The sequence below is a fragment of the Heteronotia binoei genome, chromosome 5, assembly GCF_032191835.1.
Source record: "Heteronotia binoei isolate CCM8104 ecotype False Entrance Well chromosome 5, APGP_CSIRO_Hbin_v1, whole genome shotgun sequence".
In the NCBI taxonomy this organism is placed as follows: domain Eukaryota; kingdom Metazoa; phylum Chordata; class Lepidosauria; order Squamata; family Gekkonidae; genus Heteronotia; species Heteronotia binoei.
Genome location: NC_083227.1, coordinates 84,077,506 through 84,096,611, shown reverse-complemented (window position 1 = coordinate 84,096,611; position 19,106 = coordinate 84,077,506). Strand labels below are relative to the sequence as shown.

The 19,106-nt window shown below is 43.2% G+C and overlaps 1 protein-coding gene across 5 annotated transcripts in view; it reads left to right on the top strand.

Annotated features, from left to right (window-relative positions):
- The window catches only part of CELSR3 (cadherin EGF LAG seven-pass G-type receptor 3), a 98,242-nt gene that overhangs the window by 76,207 nt on the left and 2,929 nt on the right, over positions 1–19,106 (top strand). For 4 of the 5 annotated variants that reach the window (XM_060239715.1, XM_060239713.1, XM_060239712.1 and 1 more), the window contains 15 exons: positions 1,052–1,186; positions 2,881–3,061; positions 3,281–3,448; positions 5,482–5,608; positions 6,248–6,454; positions 6,920–7,094; positions 7,985–8,097; positions 8,936–9,015; positions 9,518–9,644; positions 10,459–10,572; positions 11,968–12,104; positions 13,193–13,299; positions 13,761–13,934; positions 14,989–15,189; positions 17,302–18,424. In XM_060239715.1, the coding sequence (XP_060095698.1) occupies positions 1,052–1,186; positions 2,881–3,061; positions 3,281–3,448; positions 5,482–5,608; positions 6,248–6,454; positions 6,920–7,094; positions 7,985–8,097; positions 8,936–9,015; positions 9,518–9,644; positions 10,459–10,572; positions 11,968–12,104; positions 13,193–13,299; positions 13,761–13,934; positions 14,989–15,189; positions 17,302–18,424 (3,169 nt within the window). Of the gene's footprint in view, positions 1–1,051; positions 1,187–2,880; positions 3,062–3,280; positions 3,449–5,481; positions 5,609–6,247; positions 6,455–6,919; positions 7,095–7,984; positions 8,098–8,935; positions 9,016–9,517; positions 9,645–10,458; positions 10,573–11,967; positions 12,105–13,192; positions 13,300–13,760; positions 13,935–14,988; positions 15,190–17,301; positions 18,425–19,106 lie in introns of those variants that run through there. The other variant, XR_009555440.1, reaches the window with a different exon arrangement.

Sequence of the window (19,106 nt, the reverse complement as noted above, 5' to 3'; positions counted from 1 at the left end):
CTTATCAGACACAAAGCCCCGCTACAGCAGTGGCAATAGCTAATGGAGCTATCCTAAGCAGGCCTACTCAGAAGTAAGTCCCATGGGTATAGGACAGGGGTGGCCAACGGTAGCTCTCCAGATGTTTTTTGCCTACAACTCCCATCTGCCCCAGCCATTGGTCATGCTGGCAGGGGCTGATGGGAGTTGTAGGCAAAAAAATCTGAAGAGCTACCGCTGGCCACCCCTGCTCTAGGAAAGTGTCCTTAGGATAGGAGTCAGTGACTTAAGTCATCTAAGTGACTAAGAACTGGCCTGCCACATCAAGACTGGGACTATGCTACTTCAAATTGGGCCATGATTGCATGGAAGCTGAGCATGGTGCCTAGTCTGGATAACCTAGTCAATGATGATGAGACAGTATTCTTCCATGGTGCATCACTCTTGCTTTATTTTAGGGAATCTGTCCCACATGTTACAGTTTAGGTCTAGAGTACCAAAACGGCCTAAGAAGTTCTCATGTAGAAGCATCCATAGAATAGGGCATCTTTACAACAGGGTACCGGAGAAGTACGTTATATAGTCTTCCATTCCTATCAGAGAATGCAAATTATTGTTATTGGAGGAGTAGATGCAGATGCATTCTTCTCTGTCTCAGTTTTGTGGGCAAGTATCTACAAAAGGAGGGCTCCCTCCCATGTTTTTTTTACAAATTACTGTGGTGCAAATCTACCCTCAACATATGAAAAGCACTGATCTATTTTCCAGAGAAGGGCACATACAAAAAATAGCCAGAAGCAAATGAATTCATGTATTTTCTTTAAAATATGTACATGTTTCACTACAGTTATACTATTTTTGCTCAACGATACTGCTAGAAAGAAACATGGGAAGTAGCCCTAAGAGCTTAAAATATACTTCAGTTTATTTGTGCTTATGGTTAGAGGTGCTTCTAAGCACTTACACATTTAAGTTTTTCAGTCAGACACTTCTCACCTTGTTTCTCTGCTATTACATAGGAAAATCAGCTCTGAAATCTCAAACTTATTCTCTCTCCCTTTTCCCCACCCAGTGCTCAGCATTGACCGCATGGAGAATACCACCAACATCAGGAGACGCTATCCTCGTTATCACAGCAGCCTCTTTCGTGGCCAGGCAATGTGGGACCCACACACTCACATAGTTCTTACACCTCCCAAAATAGAAGGTAAATGGCTTCCTCTTCTGTTTTTTGCTGGCCCCATTTCAGTGGACCTAGACATTATTGCTTCCTTCATGGGCTGGTTTGACTTTACCCTTCATTGTTCTTTGGGCAGTACCAGGGGCAAAGGGGATAGCTGAGAAGGAGACAGACATGTCACTGCACTGCAAATGCTCTGACCTAGGGCTCTTGACTCTTCTTTTGGAATCACAGAAAACTGCTGCTTAATTTAGTCCAAAGGTAGTTAGCATGCTTAACAGGGGGCAGAGCTCTCTTGCTTCTCAGGAGGGAAGGAGCTGGGAGAAATGTTGATCCTTAGCTGCAAACAGATCCTTCTGCAAGGACAGCTGTCCTCTCTTTGGCTTTGAATGAAAGTAGCTACTTTTGCTCCAAAAGAGCCAAGAAGAGTCCTTTGGGATTACAAGGAATAGCAAAGGTGAAAAGACTCCAGAGGAGTGGTGCAGTGACAATACTGGACACCTCTGCTCTCATTGTCAGTTGTCCTACCTCCAACTAGGGCAAGACAATAGCGTGGCAGTCATTTGGACCCACCTGTGAGGGAGCATTACTTTAAGTAGTCATATGGAGATGAAAACAGTTTTGACCAAATTAAAGCATTAACCACTAAACCACAGTGTTACTTTGGTACTGAATGCTACCTTGAAACATCCATTCTTTGTAGGACACAGCCCTCAGTCTCTAAGGGAGATAGTGAAGTTTGTTTGTTTGTATCAGGTCCACAGTGACATTTCCCAGCCGATAACCAATAAATGTATTAATAAAACATTTATTTAAAAATGTTCTGATAGTTCTATAGATAACACAGAACACTGGCATACCCCATAGAAATCAATCCTGTATATGCGTGGGCATCATTCCTATTCTTCCTAAGATGGCTTTAAGAAAAAAAGTTCAGTTGCAAAGCTTCATAGCCACTGTTTTGTCTATTAAGGGGAAATCAGATTTCACTGATTTCCGAATCCAAGTGATTCAGAGGCATAGAGTATGAGCAACTTACAGGCTGGGTACAGACCAGCATTTTGAGCCGGCACAGGAGTGGGGTGTGGGAGGACCAAACGTGTGCATCCACCTCCTGTCCCACTCCCAACCCATCTGAGGGCCATCCCAGTCACGCTGCAGGCCCTTGGATGGGTTAGGGGCAGGAACAAGATGGGAGGCGGATGCACATATTTGATCGTGCTTTTTTGGTCCATCCATGACCCGTCCCTGTGCCGGCTCAAAATGCTGGCCTGGACCCAGCCATACAGAGGCTATTACGCAAGCCGCACATGACTTTATTTTATTGAACCTTCTGATTTGTGCCTCTCTAAAAGCATAACATGATGCTGCTCTGAGCACAATAGGTGTTCACAATGGATTCCCCCCCCCCCCCTGGATATTGAATTAACTTTATGGGATTGTTGCTTGTGTTGGTAGCCAATCTGGCAGATGGTCACCCTTTCTAAACTCATTCTAATAATGAATACACCTCTTCATTTTGGCCTGCTTCTTCAAGGCTAAAGAAAGTAAAAATAACTTCCACAAGTAACACAAAAAACTCTAAGCAAGATCCAGTCAAACCTTGTGTGCCAAACATATCCATTAAGTCCATATAGGAAGTGTATAGCATCCATGATTAAGACCACATTCCATGACCACAGTGCCACTGGTTCCTTCCTGTTTTGCTTTCCTAATTCCAGCTCCAACCACTGCTGCATCTATATCAGCTAGCAGTGAAGCCAACAACACCATGGAAAGCTCCCCCCCAAAGCACTCCTTGCCAGAACCTGAGCCTGCTGTAACTATCCTCATCCTCATAATTTACCGCACACTTGGAGGGCTTCTGCCTGCCCGCTACCAGGTGGATCGCCGCAATCTCAGGTACCAACTGCTGCTTATTTCTCTGCTGGGCTCTTTGTTAGGCTTCCAAGCACTGCCAGCTCTGTATGGGCACCCTGTGTTTGCTATCCAGAGGGACTAGGAAGCAGCTTGTCTGGTGTCTGCAAAGACTGCTCACACACTCCAGTACTGTCATGACACAGTCTACGGTTGATTGGTGCCAAGTGGCATCCTGTAACAAGGCTTCTTTGTTCTTTACAGGCTCCCCAAAAACCCTGTTATGAATTCCCCCATAGTGAGTGTATCTGTGTTCAGCAATCACACATTTCTCCAGGGATCTTTGGAGACACCCTTAGTGCTAGAATTCCGCCTGCTTGAGACTGTCAACCGCAGCAAGCCCCTCTGTGTTCAGTGGAATCACTCTAGCCAGTAAGTTCATTTGCTGCCTGCATCATGGTTTCTTCCCTCTTTCTTCACTTTAATTTGCCTTTGGACTTTTGGAAGGCCCTTGGGAGAGTTCACAGGATCCAGAGGACAGATCATTAGGCTTGACCATGAGAAGCCTAGTATCTAGTCCAGCCCTGGACTTTTTTGTGTGACATTGGGAAAAAGGTAACCAAAAAGGTGTAGAGACAAAGAAACAAAAATATAGCCATGCACATAGTGCTAAGACACAATCGTATATAATTTAATTATACATTCAAAAGTGCTAAAATATCATTTAAAGACCACAATCCTATGGTTCTGCATATAAGTACCAAATCCTAATATAAAGACAAATGCCCAATTATATGTTGAATGTATAATTAAATTTTATATATTTTATAATAATTATATATGATAATTGTATTGAACATATAATTAAATCCTATATGATTTTTTGTACATTAGTACTATTCTTATTATTATTATTACTATTATTACCTTTAATTTATACCCCGCCCTCTCTGCAAGTGGACTCAGGGTGGCTAACAATCAGCATAGCTATATTTTAGTCTGTTTGGGTTTTTTTCTCAACTTTTTTGGTTACCTTTCTTGTGTAGGGTTGTTTTTTTCTCTTCTTTTTTTTGTCACACACTGGGAAAAAAGCTTTACTTAACTGTGCCTCAGACAAAGTTCATGCGTGAATGTTCCTCTCCCAATAACCACATCACAGCATGAACATGTGGAAAAACCATCATAGATCAAACACAGATAGAGGTTTTTCTGTCACCTCATCTCAAATGCCAAAGGAGAGGGTTCAACATTCAGCTATACGTCATCACACGTGAATTTGCTTTCTGCTTCCCTTTCACTTTAGAATAATTATCCTTGGTTTTCAGCATTCCCTCTGGGCAAGACTATGATGTTGTTGTTAAACAATGATTACTACTACTGCTACTTAGCATTCATTTGGCATTGATAGATATGAAACTGAGGAGATGTGGTTCCAGCCTAATACAAGATATGGATTGGGCAGAGTTTGGAATTAACAAAGAGGTAGAATAAAGTCAGGTGATTTGACAAGCAAGTAAGTTGAGGCCAGTACAGCTTCAAGAAGTTTCTTGGAGAAGGTGGCTTTAAGGAATAGAGGAAAGGCTATCTGGACACAAGGAACAACTTAACAGAAAGCACAAAAGTAGAAGTGGGAGGAAATAAGAAGCAGCAACAACAACAACAACAATTTTTATTTATATCCCGCCCTCCCCGCCGGAGCAGGCTCAGCACGCATAGAGATTTCAGCATTTAATGCATTTTGATTACATAGAATCTTACATCATCCCTGATGGGTAAGCTAGAGAGCTGCTATCTAAGTCTTCTTAGTAAATTTGTAGCCAGGACAAGATTTGAACCATGGATTTCCAGGATCATAGCTCATTCTCTTGGTCATCCCTGTTGTAACAAAAGGACAAGGCAGTCAGTGACCTTGTGTAGATGGAAAGACTGGGTATAAGGAGAGACTTCCAAAGAAATATAATAAGAAATACAGAGTTAAGTGTAAGAAAACCCTTAAGTTGATGCAAATCATTTTAAAGAGTGGTTACACTGATTTAAGGAGAGAGCGGTATGGTCAGAGAACAGAAGGAAAGCTCAGCTGGTTACCAAATGGTGAATAACTACTTCCCCTGCACTATTTCTGTCTCACTGTCACTACTGAATAAGTAGAAGTCATCAATCCCTACCACATTCCCTTCCACAAATGTGAAACTGGTCTTCTGTGCTGCTGTCCCACAGAGCTGATATATTGAAGTGTCCTCTTCTATTAAGGGCTGAATTCATCAACTTTGGCCACCTACTGGGGAGGCTTCTCTATTTAAAATAATTAGCTCTATTCAGATCCCTTAGAAGACATAGCTAAACTATCCAAATGTCAAAAACTATTTCCTGCCCAAGAAAGCATACTACCTGGGCCCTCCATCAGTACCTTCATGCTTGCCTCTTAAAAGAGACCTCTCTTTTTTGGGATTTCTTTGTGACTGCAGGATTGAGCCCACTGGTTTCTGGACAGCGCGGGATTGTGAGCTTGTGTATCGAAATACCACGCACGTCCGCTGCCACTGCTCCCAATTTGGCACTTTTGGAGTCCTGATGGACAGCTCCCACCGAGAGGTAATTCTAGTTCTTTAGCCAGTGATGATGGTTTGTGACATATAAGCAGAGAACTCAGTGATGAACAGTATGCTGTGATGTCATGGAGGGGCAGACTAGATGTGAAGATGCATTTGTTTATTCACAAGTATGCCCCATTCACAACAAATAACATCAGTTGTAAATTCTCTCCCCCCGCCCACACACACACATGCGTCCACCTAACATCAGTGTACATCATCAGTTTAAGCAGTTGATTTCTGGGGTTGGAGCCAGGCTGAGGGGAAAGCACTTGCATTAACTTAGCATGGGAGCTGGTATGGAGAGTGACAGGGCAGGATTCAGCTCCTTCATCAGCCCATAGCCCTTGTAAAAGGAGACTCTCCTCCCCAATCTGTTTCATGCCTAAACATAGCAGCAGCATGATCAAAGAATGTGGCTGCCTAGCTTAAGCCCTGGCAAGTAGCGAGACATAGGCAGGTGGTGATCTAAATATGCAGGAGGTCTATCTAATCATCTGAGCAGTGCTGCGCAAGAAAAAGAAAAAGCCTGAGGAGAACCCCTGTGGAATCTCCATCTCAGTATTATGCTGAAGAAAATTACTGGTTCAGACTCTGTGTTTTCTCCCTGACACCTTTCTACTTTGGTTTCTCCCTGTAGCAGCTGGAGGGCGACCTGGAGACCTTGGCCATTGTGACCTATTCCTTGGTGTCTCTCTCCCTGGTGTGCTTGTTGCTGACCTTCTCCTTCCTGGTATGCCTGAAAGGTCTCAAGTCCAACACCCGGGGCATCCACTGTAACATCTCTGTCACCCTCTTCTTCTCAGAGCTTCTCTTTCTCTTGGGCATCAACCAAACTGAAAACCAGGTGAGAGAAGAAGGAAGGACCAGCCTCTGAACACAGTAGGTCAGCAAGTCAGTAGGATCTCACCAGTATGGAGAGGGGAACAAGTCTATAAAAGAAGGACAACAAGAAGGATCAACAGTCATGCTAAGTGAAGAAGTTGCATGCCCTGAAATTCAAACACAGATAAGCCAACAGGCTTCTAGGTTTTCCCTGCAACTCTGACAGAATTCCCAGAATTCTTCTTAGATGTCTAGACTGATATCACACTCCATGCTCCATTGCACAAATGCAATAATGGGCATATTCAGAGTTGCACAGGTTTTGGTATAGAAGCTTAGGTCTGAAGGAATGTGGCATTGTATATGTGGGACTTTCCAAAGCCAGCAGGGATTTAAAAAAAAAAAAAAGGTTAAGGGCAAAAATCAGTTAACTAGGCATGTTTTAAAAGGGATTTCTATGAATGGTGGGTGATTTTGCTTCTTTTAGTTCTTCTGCACTGTGATTGCCATCCTGCTGCACTACTTCTTCCTCTCCACGTTTGCTTGGCTCTTTGTGCAAGGGCTCCATATTTACCGCATGCAGACTGAAGTCCGCAATATCAACTATGGAGCCATGAGGTTCTACTATGCCATTGGTTGGGGGGTCCCCGCCATCATCACAGGTAAGAAAGATCTGCTTAGAAGGCTAAGATTTCCTTTGCCTCTCAAAAGAAATGTATCCTATAAATTGTTTTACAGAACCGTGAACAAAGCTAGAGTCATTTGTCATTCAAATTGCCTTTCCTCCAGTATCGTGTGACAAGTATAGTAGATATAAGATACAGAACTTCCGTAGTCAAAGTGATTCCACATCCATTGTCCAGATCAAATGTGTGGTTATGTGTATTAAAATGTTAAGCATAAAAGTGTGAGAATCTATCATGTGTGTGTTCATAATTGTTTGAGGGACTAGTCAAGAGCAATCATATAGTTCAAATGTTCTTAAACTCAATGGGCCTCCACAAGATTACAAGTCTTCTACAAAACAGCCAAATAATTCAGCTAGTAATCCTCCCATTAAGAATAGTCTTATCCCCCATTAGAAATAAAAGAACCCAAAGGAAAAAAGAGGATGCGGATTTGTAATGACCATAATATGCTTTAAGATGCCAGGACAAAAGCCTTGCAAGAGGCACGGCTGTAACCAATGGTGGGGCACAGAGGGTGGTGCTCCCTTTTGAATCAGAGGCACTCTTTCCCCACCCCACCCACTTTCACTTTAATTTTTAAACACCTCATTTAAGCCACATCTTCTCATTCACTGTGCTGTGCATCTGGGCACCCAGCTTCTGTCTTCCCCTCATGCTGCCCAAGGGGAAGCAGAAGTGCATGTATGAAGGCATCCTGTGACTTGGGGATGGCCAGGTTAGGATCTTAAGTTAAAATAACAAAATGAAATTAGTGACCCCCCACACACACACACACACTGGAAAAAAAAAACAGATACAACTCCTGGCAAGAGGCAAGAGTGTTGGAGTATTGTGCAACTGACCATCTCTTTTCCTGCTTCCAGGATTATCAGTTGGCTTGGATCCAGAGGGCTATGGAAACCCAGATTTCTGCTGGATTTCCATTCATGATAAACTGATCTGGAGTTTTGCAGGGCCCATTGCTGTTGTCATCCTGGTAAGTACTGCTCATTCAGTGTATCTTCTCCCTGTTCCCTTTTCCAGTCCCAGTTAGAGCCAGTTTGATGTAGTGGTTAAGTGTGTGGACTCTTTTCTGGGAGAACCGGGTTTGATTCCCCACTCCTTCACTTGCACCTGCAGGAATGGTCTTGGGTCAGCCATAGCTCTGACAGAGGTTGTCCTTGAAAGGGCAGCTGCTGTGAGAGTCCTCTCAGCCCCACCCACCTCACAGGGTGTCTTTTGTTGGAGAGAAAGATAAAGGAGATTGTGAGCCGCTCTGAGACACTGAGTAGAAGGAAGGATATAAATCCATTATCTTCTTCTTTCCTTTATCAAACGTTTGGCAAGAAATCTGGTTCATTTTTTCTTGGCAAGAAATCTGGTTCATTTTTTCTTGGCCTTCCTTTTTTATTTATCATATTTCTTCTCCTCCACTTCCTGAAGATCCCTGAACCTCAGCACAATTTGCTGCTCTTTAACAATTGCACTCTCCTCCTTTTCTGTTCTTCATCCTTTTCTATCTTACCAAGAGGCTGAACTAGATTTCTAGTGCAAAGTTTTTTGTGCAAACTCCAATAAAGCTAACTGGACAGTCTGCACCAGATAAAACTAAATCATCCTGTCTCTTCCATGAAACCCCAGAAATAAACTTCCCCAGGATCAGAAAGGATTGCTGTGGGGAGAGGAATATGGGAAAAATCTTCAGTCCTTGCATTCATGGATTGCAGGATCCAACCCAAAGCCTCCATAGGAGTACTGGGGGGATGGGCAGAACTGACAAGATGGTTACACTGTGCAAGGGTTGAGTTGTTCCTAACCAGTCAGTCTGCTTCCAGATGAATGGTGTGATGTTCTTGCTGGTGGCAAAGATGCTGTGTTCCCCAGGGCAGAAGGAAACTAAGAAGAAATCTGTTCTGTGAGTATTAACCAGCCACAAAAATGTGTATAGTCAGAAGACTGCTATATAGCAATGCTTTTGTTGTTGTTGCAAACATTTATTTGAGCATCATTCCCCCATGAGCCACTTTCTGCCTTCATCACAGTAAACCCCACCATGTTTTTTGTCATTCAGTCTTGAGGTGTACTCCTTTGGTTCATTTGTCTGTTCTTCCAAATGTTCTTCCAGTTTGAACTGCCTGCCTCCCCTACAGCTGAAGTTGCTTGAGGCAGGAGCTGTTGAGTTTTGTCATTATTCTTGCTAATATTTGTTTGTAATGCTGGAGTCATGAGTTAGAAAAGCCCCCATAAAGAGTCACATTTGAGGAGCCAGATTTCTAGCACACTGTATGGGTGTGGTGGGCGGGCTCAGTTGTTTCCTCCTCTTTCTACATCGGTGTCTGTTGGGTTGTAGCTCAACTGCAGATTATAACCTTTGTGTCTGTCCTTTTGGGTGGCTCTTTCTCTCTGTCTCTCTCCAGCATGACGCTGCGCAGCTCCTTCGTTCTGCTTCTAGTTATTAGCACTACTTGGCTCTTTGGCCTCTTGGCTATCAACAACAGTGTCCTGGCTTTCCACTACCTCTACACTATCCTCTGCAGCCTTCAGGTAACTCTCTGCACTAGGGCAAAGATGGTAAGGTGGAAAATAGTGGCACAGGCAGAGGGGAAGATGACTGGCTTCTGTTGAGAGCTGTTCCACAGAATTTGCTTGCCAGATGAGTCATACTTCTTCCAATGCATTCATTTCCTTTCAGTTTCAAAAGAGGGTTGCCACATGTCATGGAGTGCTGCTGCTGTTGAAGAAACAGAGGTCTGGGTCTCAGGCACACAAGACTATGGTTGCACAGTTGTTTGAATCCTGGCCACTGTCTCTACACAAAGCGAAAGCATGAATAAAATGTTCAATGAGGAAAAAGCCAGAAATTCAGCCGCCTAAATATACTGGCTAAAACACTCACAAAATATACCTTAACAGCAAATTTGTCTGGGTCACCTTGCTAAACTTTCTGAATACCTGATTGGTATCAAATGGTTGCTTCAGTACTGCTAATCTGCTAGTCTTGTCATGTCTTCTTATTCATTGGGCTTCCTTTAGCTAATGTTTAGTGTGCTGATCTGTTTGGAATGCTTCCCCAAGAGCCTTTCTAGCACATGGCCTTTATACATGGAGCTATTCCGCCCTCTAATGGAAACTGTAGCTAATGGCTGTGCTAATTGGGTTCCCTGGGCCTGTGAATATTAACAGTAATATTTTGTATTTATATAGTATTTCCCCCCCATGCATTCTGGAACAAGCAAGAAGAATCTGGACCATCAGGTCCCATATGAGATAGGATAATGAGCATCCAGCTTTCCTTTTCAGTGAATCATAAATAGTCTTGGAATATTGGATTCAGAGCCTCTCTTCCTCTCCATCACAGGGCTTGGCGGTGCTGGTTCTGTTCTGTGTCCTGAACGAGGAGGTGCAAGAAGCCTGGAAACTAGCCTGTCTTGGCAAAAAGGGCCAGAGTGAGGAAGCCAACAGAGGTGGTCAGGTGGGAACTACATTTGACCTTACTCAAGGAAAAGATTACTTTTCCTAGGTCTTGGACTTTGCTGTAATAATGCTGCCCTCTCCTATGGAGACCAATGATTACTGCTTAACTCTGACTTTCCCTCCAGTGGTATAAAATGGAAATTGGTATAACCAACCTTTCTTCTAATGGTTTCAGAATTCTATGCTAGGTAAGGCTCTCAAGCCTTAGGCAGGAAGGAGTTCCGCTAAAGTTTCTTCTCAATCACAAAGCATCAGTGAAGAATGAAATCACATTTACTGAGGTTTTCCCTCCCTATCATAACCTCTTGTTCATGATGAATTCTGGCAACCTACAGAGTGTTATAAAATTATGCACAAAATGAGGAAAGTAGACAGAACTTTTTCTTCCTCACTAGTATTACTAGAATGCGTGAACACTCAGTGAAGTTGATGGGCAACAGATTATTCAGGAAAGGCAAAATGAAGTATTTTTTCACACATTTATTTATTTATTGAGTAAAGAGAGTAGCTTCTAATTTTTCCTTCCCCTTCTCTGAGCAATATCACAGATGTCATTTCGGTTCAACAGTTATTTCATTTCTCCCAGGGGAACTGTAGTTCAGCAAAGGCTGAATTATATAAATTAATGGAATGTACGGTAAGTTCATCCACAGGTAGCCGCGATGACTAAATGGAACCCCCAGAGGCAGTGGAGGGGCAATAATGGGAAGGGTTTGGCCTCTGTGCTCTGCAGGTAGGCCTTCCAGGGACATTAGGCTGACTATTATGTGAAACATAATGCTATAAGGGATGGATCACATGCGGTCTGATCCATTATGGATCCTTTAACTTTTTCTGTGTGCCATCAGTACTTTCTAGCCCTCTCTTATGATTTAGCAATGTTTGTGTAGCCTTGTCCTGCCAATGAAATATCATTATCCTTGAGTGTTACTGTGTCCCAGCAACCAATGAGAAAGAGTTTATGAAGAATACATGCTCAGAGTCATTCATTGTGTATACCTGAGTTCATAGCGTATTTCTGGGATTCAGAAAGCAGGTCAGAAACATGCAGAGAAAAGAAAACAATGGCCAGTACTTCTTAATATTTGCAGGAAGGAAGAGATTCTAGCCACTTGGATGCCAGAGAATAAATGAACTAAAAGTGATCCCTCACTTCTTTATGACAAGCCACTCTTGCTAAAGTTCCCTCTTCTACAGAAGCAATCAATAAAAGCCAGGAACCTTGTCTTCCTTTGCATCTTATCTTGCTATACCAGTAATATGTGTATTCTTGAATGTATTCTTTGTATTGCTCTGAGTGCTTTTTTAATTAAAGAGGCCCCATAATATGCAGAAGATTCTCCAAACATCCTGTCTAAAAAGGTGACTATATATTTTTATTCTTCCATCACAGGGCCCTAATGCCTACAACAACACAGCTCTCTTTGAGGAGAGTGGTCTCATCCGTATCACCCTGGGAGCATCCACCATCTCATCTGTCAGCAGCGTGCGCTCAGCCCACACACATTCCAGCCAGCGAGGCTACCTCAGGTAGAGAAGAACAGTAATATTTCTTTACTATGCCTATGGATTTACAGCTAGGGAGAAGTACTGGCATGCTGGGAAGGATATTCCTTTTTCTAGAGACCCAAGAATCCCCTGGTATTCCTCTCCTTGTAAGCATGGAGCTCACTGATTGACATTGCATATATTTCCTCTATTAACATCTATCACAGTTCCTTCTGTTTTGTTTCTGCTGGGTACTCATCCACGGTTTCACTGGGACCTCACAATCTTGATTACAGCCACTGGAGTGGGTGGATTAGGTTTCTCTTACAAAGAGCCAGCATGGTATAGTGGTTAAGAGCACCGGACTCTAATCTGGAGAACTGGGTTTGATTTCCCATTCCTCCACATGAAGCCTGCTGAGTTACCATGGGACAGTCACAGTTCTCAGAACTCTCTCAGCCCCACCTACTTCACAGGGTGTCTGTTGTGGGGAGAGGAAGGGAAGGTGATTGTAAGCCACTCCGAAACTCCTTTGGGTAGTGAAGGGTAGGGTATAAAATCAACTCTTCCCTTCTTCTAGCAATATATTTGGGAAGAGATCACAGAACACTACCAATCTAATACTTAGGTACACAAGAGTGAGTTTTAAAAAGATGGTCCTGCATGCCCCCTTATGTAACACCATATCACTCTCTATGATATGATACACTGGGCAGACTATACCAGAACAACGGAGCAAGGTTATAGATACTAATAACTCTACCATAGAAGGAGTCTTTGGCCAGTCCATTATGCAAACTTATTTTGCATTCCGTTCCTGTAGCACTGAGTTCTCTGTGTGTATGATTAATATATATGACTAATGTTGCTTATGTTTAATACAGAAGTCATAAACATCACAGATTTTACAAGCAATGTCCTATTGAGGGAAACAGGAATCCATTCAACTTAATATTGTCTAACTATCTGGCAGCAGCTCTTTCTGGGCTTAGGTAGATTCCAGCTCTGGTATATCGACACTTCAACGGAAAATGCAAGAGACTAAGGCTGGGAGCATGTGCTTCACCACTGATATATAGTCTCTTTCTCGGTGAAAGGGATGAACACTTGATATTTCTCTGTTGTTGCAGAGAGAACATGATGGCACATCAAGGCTCAGCCCTGGATCATAACTTGCTCAATCATGCTGGCCCCACAGACCTTGATGTAGCTATGTTTCACCGCGATGCAGGACCAGGTAAGGTCAAAAGCCAAGTTGCAGATTCAAAAAACTAGCAGACTTCTAAATTCCATTGGATATCTTGCTACATGTTTATAAGTTATCAAGTGCTTGCCAAGCCTACAACACAAGCATTTTGACTACTGAGCACACTCTGATTTTTCCAGAGATGGGCTCTTCCTAAATCAAATAACATAGCTGGGCTTTCTGAGAAAATGATGATATTTGGCAGGAGGTTGGTTGGCTGGAGCCTGGAACCAGCTGTGATGGGTGACAAATTTAGGGGTGTCTACTTTAAATATTTCAAACAGGTGATAGTATAAATGAATACACTGTTTCTGCTTTGTCAGGTTTTTTGACCTCACAGGTTGTTCACGAGAGGGAAATTATATACTAGAAGCTATTAGCCACCAAATCCGTGAATGTAAGAGTTTCTCCCTGATTCCTCAACTCTTTAGAACTTTGCTTATCTTGCACAGATCAAGACTCCGACTCAGACAGTGACCTCTCTCTTGACGAAGAACGCAGCCTCTCAATTCCATCATCAGAGAGTGAGGAAAATGTGCATCTCCGGGGCAGGTTCCAGCGCCAATTCAAAAGGGCAGCACACAGTGAGAGGCTTCTCACCAACCCTTCCAACACCACACCCAAAGGTGAATACTAGTACAGCAGCTATAAGAATATGGACCAAGAACACCCTGAGTACTGGGGGCATCTGCAATGGGACAGGCAAGAGTAAACTGTGGTCTATACATCTCTATGACAACCCTGTCGATAAACCTTCAAGCGTGTTACAAAACAAAAGATGCATCTCAAAGACAAAAATGGTTTGCAAAACTAAGGGATTTTTAAAAAATGGGTTTGCTAAGCTGCCAATGAGATGGCTCCTTTTATCAGGAATCCTCCATTTGTTTGCAAAGAAAAAGAAAATCACTGGGCATGCAAATTAATTTAATCATTCAAAGGCTGTTTTTAGCTTCTGCAGATGTGCACGACCTTTTCCAACTCATGTAAGAGTACTGGGATCCCTGCAGATTTCCAGGTGGGTCAACTGGTGACCAATATACTGCCTTCGATGCAGATGTGGTCCAGGCAACGTGAACTTGCTATTGGCGTTCTAGTATACCGTATGTGCGGGAGAAGCAGAAGTGTACTGAATTGCCAGTAATTTTAACACCACTCATTTTTAAAAATATATTTTTATTAAAGTTTTGACATATTATAGTAGATAATATTCTAAAGAACTAACAAAATAAGCCAGAAGCATTGGCATGTGTACCATAATTATAAAACTGAGATTATATTAGGAATTTCCTTTTGGTCTTGTGTAAATATTCCAAAACAGGGAACCAGACCCCTGTAAGATCAAAATCTTCTGTTCCAGCATCTATTTTCGACATATCTGATAGTTTAGCCTTAATGTAGAGTCCATAGTTTAGTATGCCAAAGATTAAGACGGGTGCCAGATTTCCATTTATGAGCAATTGCTAATTAATCTGTGAAAATCAAATAGGTTATCCTTTTATTGTTAGTGGATAACAATTTAAATTCTGATCTGGGATTTAAAAGAATAATTTACTCACTCATTAAAAAGAGTGAAAATCTGAGGAACTGTTCCTAGACAGATGTCACGGTAAACCTTGCAGTAACAGGTTAAATGAATTTGATTCATCCTGTATCTGGCACTGTCCAATGTCCTTCCCTTAGATGTAGATGGCAATGACCTGATGTCTTACTGGCCAGCACTGGGTGAATGTGAAGTTCACCCCTGCTCCCTCCAGAAGTGGGGCTCAGAGAGGAAACTTGGATTTGATGTCAATAAAGATGCCGCCAACAATAACCAGCCAGACCTGGCCTTAACCAGTGGAGATGAGAACTCCCTCACACAGACCCAACGGCAGAGGAAAGGTGAGGAGACCAAAGCAGAAGGTGAGGGGGGGGGGGAGTTATGGTTGAAGGTCTATTAGATTCAGGTGGGGGAAAATGCCATATATTTCACAGGGTAACCCCCTCACAGTGAGAAGCTTTGAGGCCTTTTGGCAGTTCATATGATTGCCCTTCCTATCACCCATGCCTTATGAGTGTATAGAACAAATATATGATTGCGCATTTGCAACCTTATTTAACTATATAACCAATTTTCCCTTTCCTCCATCTTTGGCTGCATCTCTCTTCAATTTGCTTTTATTGTACCCACTTTTTGGTCAAGTAGCACCAGACATTGTGTAAACATAAAAAATAGATACAAAAATCCAGATACGCAAAGGCTCCTTCACTGTAAAACATTATTGCATTGTACAGTATGAAGAAAATTGATATAACTCAATACTTTCACAACACATTTACTACACAAATGAAGCAACCAACCTTATCCTTTTGGTGAGCTACTGTGTCCTTCTTGCAGCGCAGGTTAGCTTCTCTGCCAGAATCAGTCACAGGCCTACAGGCATGGATGGAACATAGACCCGTGCTGCTAGGAGCTGCAAGAATCAGTTCTCAAGGCCTAACTGCCATTGGGTCTCTCCAGCCAGGGCTGGAGTCACAGCACTCCCAGTGGTGAGGCAGAACAACTGCGGGGTGGGGATGCTGCACAGCAGACACAATACTAGGATGTTGCTGCTGCTCCAGTTGGGGAGGGGGTAAATAATAAACCTATTACAACTGCAGTGTGGACAGTAAAACCTGTGGGAGCCACTTCACCCCGAGCAGAGACCCAAAAGCTCTGGGGCCACATATTACTCTAAGGGCACTCTGTCATGGCCTGGTATTGTTGACGTAAAGATAAAAAGTTGAATGATTGGGTATGTATGTCTCCCTGAGCACTTAGATTCTTGCATGGTAAATAAACAGCAAGGTAGTGGAATCAGATTTATGATTGCTTGTGTATGGTTAGAGTGTTAGACCAGGATCTGGGAGACACAGGATAAAATCCCCACACTGCCATGGAAGCTCACTGGATGACACTGAGACAGTCACTATCTTTCAGTCCAGCCTACTTCACAGGGGTTGTGTGAGGATAAAATGGAGGAGGGGAGAATGATGCTGTAAGGGTCCCTGGGCGGGGGGAGGGGGGGCGGGGAGCTGAACATAAATGTCTAAATCAATAAACAGATTTCTATGCCTTATTCTGAGCCTGACCATGGAACTATCTAGCATCTAAGAGCCTAGAAATGTGTAGTCAATAAGGATGTAAGTAATGGGTTGTTTTTTAGCTGAAACTTAACCAGCTCTCTGTTTATCTACTATGCTCTGACTGAACAATATAAACTCTTTTGGTTACAGTGTTCTAATTGAAAAGGTTGAAGACCTGACATGTTAATGAATATTCTCGATAGGGTTGCTAAACTTCAGGTGGCTAGAGATCTCCTAGAATTACAACTAATCTCCAAGCTACAACGATCAGTTCCCCTTGAGAAACTGGTTACTTTGGAAGGTGGTCTCTATGGCATCCCTGCTGAGGTCCCTCCCCTCCCTAGGCTTTACCACAAAATTCTCCAAGAATTTCCCAACCTGGAATTGGCAACCCTACTTCTGGAGGGCTAGGCCTTGAAAAAGTGCTCACTCACTTTAGTTGCAGAAACTGCTTTCAGTGCCTATCTCAGTCCTGGAATAGGTGAAAGAATAATAGAGGGTGCCTCTAAGCATGTGCAGAATGCCTTCCACACAGCCTATTCATCCATGGGTAAAGAAAACATGTCAAAGAGTGTAGTTTCTAAGTGATCTGGAGCTTTGACATGCCTTCTTTTAGAAATTAACCATTGCTCTTCTGCATGCCTGTTTGATTGAACTGTGCATGTATAAGTGTACCAACATGGCAGCAGACTGTAGGTTTTTTATTGCTACCCCTAAGTGGCTTGCAAATAGGCAACAGCTAACAGGTTTCCCTGAAGCAATATCATTTCACGTGAATTGCGAACAAATAGAAATGCAGGTAAATACAATTTGTAAATGTAAATAATCCAATGGGAGGGTGTCTAATTCTTCTTATTTCCTGCTCCCTTCTCCCCAAATGCTGTATAGGCATCCTAAAGAATCGTCTCCAGTATCCTCCAGCTCTACAAGGCCTGTCATCCGTGGGCAGAATGACCAATGAGCTTTCCTGGTACAGAACATCCACTCTGGGTCACAGGGCTGTTCCTGCAGCTTCTTATGGCAGGATTTATTCTGGAGCAGGCAGTCTCTCTCAGCCAGCAAGCCGTTATTCTTCACGGGAACAACTTGACATGCTGATGAGAAGGCAGATGTCCAGAGAACAGCTGAGCCGGAATAATTCTGGCGAGTGCCTGGAAGCTGTAGCCAGCAGGCATGGGTCTTGGGAGCGACTGGACACCATTCTGAACAGGCCTGGGTCAAGGGAGCATCTGGACACAATCCTCAGCCAACATGGGTCTAGGGAGCATCTGGCAAGCATACCCAGTAGGCATGGGTCTAGAGAAAACTTAGGTGAAGTAGCTACAGGACATGATCAAAGAATTCATGGAAATACTCTGCCTAGGAGGCAGGGATCTAGAGACCATCTTAATACTTTGCCCTGTAGATTTGGATCACGAGAACAGCTAAACTGTGGTGGGGCAGTAAGAGAGATCTCTAGAGAATGGGTGAACACCGTGCCTAACAGGCAAGCATCAAGAGATTGTATGGACACTTTGCCAAGTCAAGACACTTCTCGAGAACAGCTGGATTTCCTATCCAGAAGGCAGCCTTCAAGGGACCAGTTAGTATTAGCTAGACAAATATCAAGGGATCAGCTGGACTTCTTATCCAGAAGGTCTAATTCCAGAGAGCATCTGGACACAATGCCTGGCAGGCAAGCTTCTCGGGAAAATCTAGAGGCTCTTTCTAGGCAGCAACCTTCTAGAGAAAATCTCAAACTCCTCTCCAGAAGGCTTCCTTCTAGAGAAAATCTTGAAGCGATCCCCAGCCGTCACCCCTCCACAGAGCAATTAGACATCCTTTCTTCTATTCTGGCTTCTTTTAACTCCTCTGCCTTGTCCTCTGTGCAATCATCCAGCACCCCCTCAGGCCCACAGACCACACCCACACCTTCTGTGGCACAGACATCCTCGACACCCTCCATGCTGTGTCCTTCACCACCTCGCTCTGCCACATCTCACAGTATTTCCGAGCTGTCACCAGACTCAGAGTAAGTGACTTTTTCTGCCCTTTGCTCATTTGAAGCTGTGACTTTCTGAGTAGAGTATATGTGTTTTTGAAAATGTGACCCTCTTTGTGAAAAAGAAACAAGCCGAGCTAGAGAAAAGCTTGATTGAACCAGTTCAAGAGATGGAGATGGTTAAAAAAGTGAAAATGTTTCAGGAAAGCTGTGATTTCTTATAGACTACAGATTGTTCTGCATTTGGGTATGCTGACAGAGGTCAGTTTATACTCACCACCACCCAGTATGATCTAAGGTAGGGGTGTTGAACTCATTTGTTATGAGGGCTGGATCTTACATAAATGAGACCTTGTTGGGCCGGGCCATGTTGGGCCGGGCCATGTGTGTACCTATTTAAGATTAGGTAGCAGAGATACAAATTTTATAAAGAACACAGACAAACACAAATATATATTTTTAAAAAACTTAAAACATGCTTAAAATGTTAGCACTGATTGGTCTTAAAGGTGTTTTCTTTGTATTTCTCCCATGGGACCCAGGGAACTGGGCAAAGGAAGCTCTGGCTCTTTCCTTCCTTCCCCAAGGAACTGGGGGGGGGGGGAGCCTCTGTCAATAGAAGGAAGAGAGGCTTGGCTCAGTAGCTCCACTGTGCAAATGAAAGAGCCTGGCAAAGCAAGCTATTCCTCCCTCCCTTCCTCCCCAAGGAAGG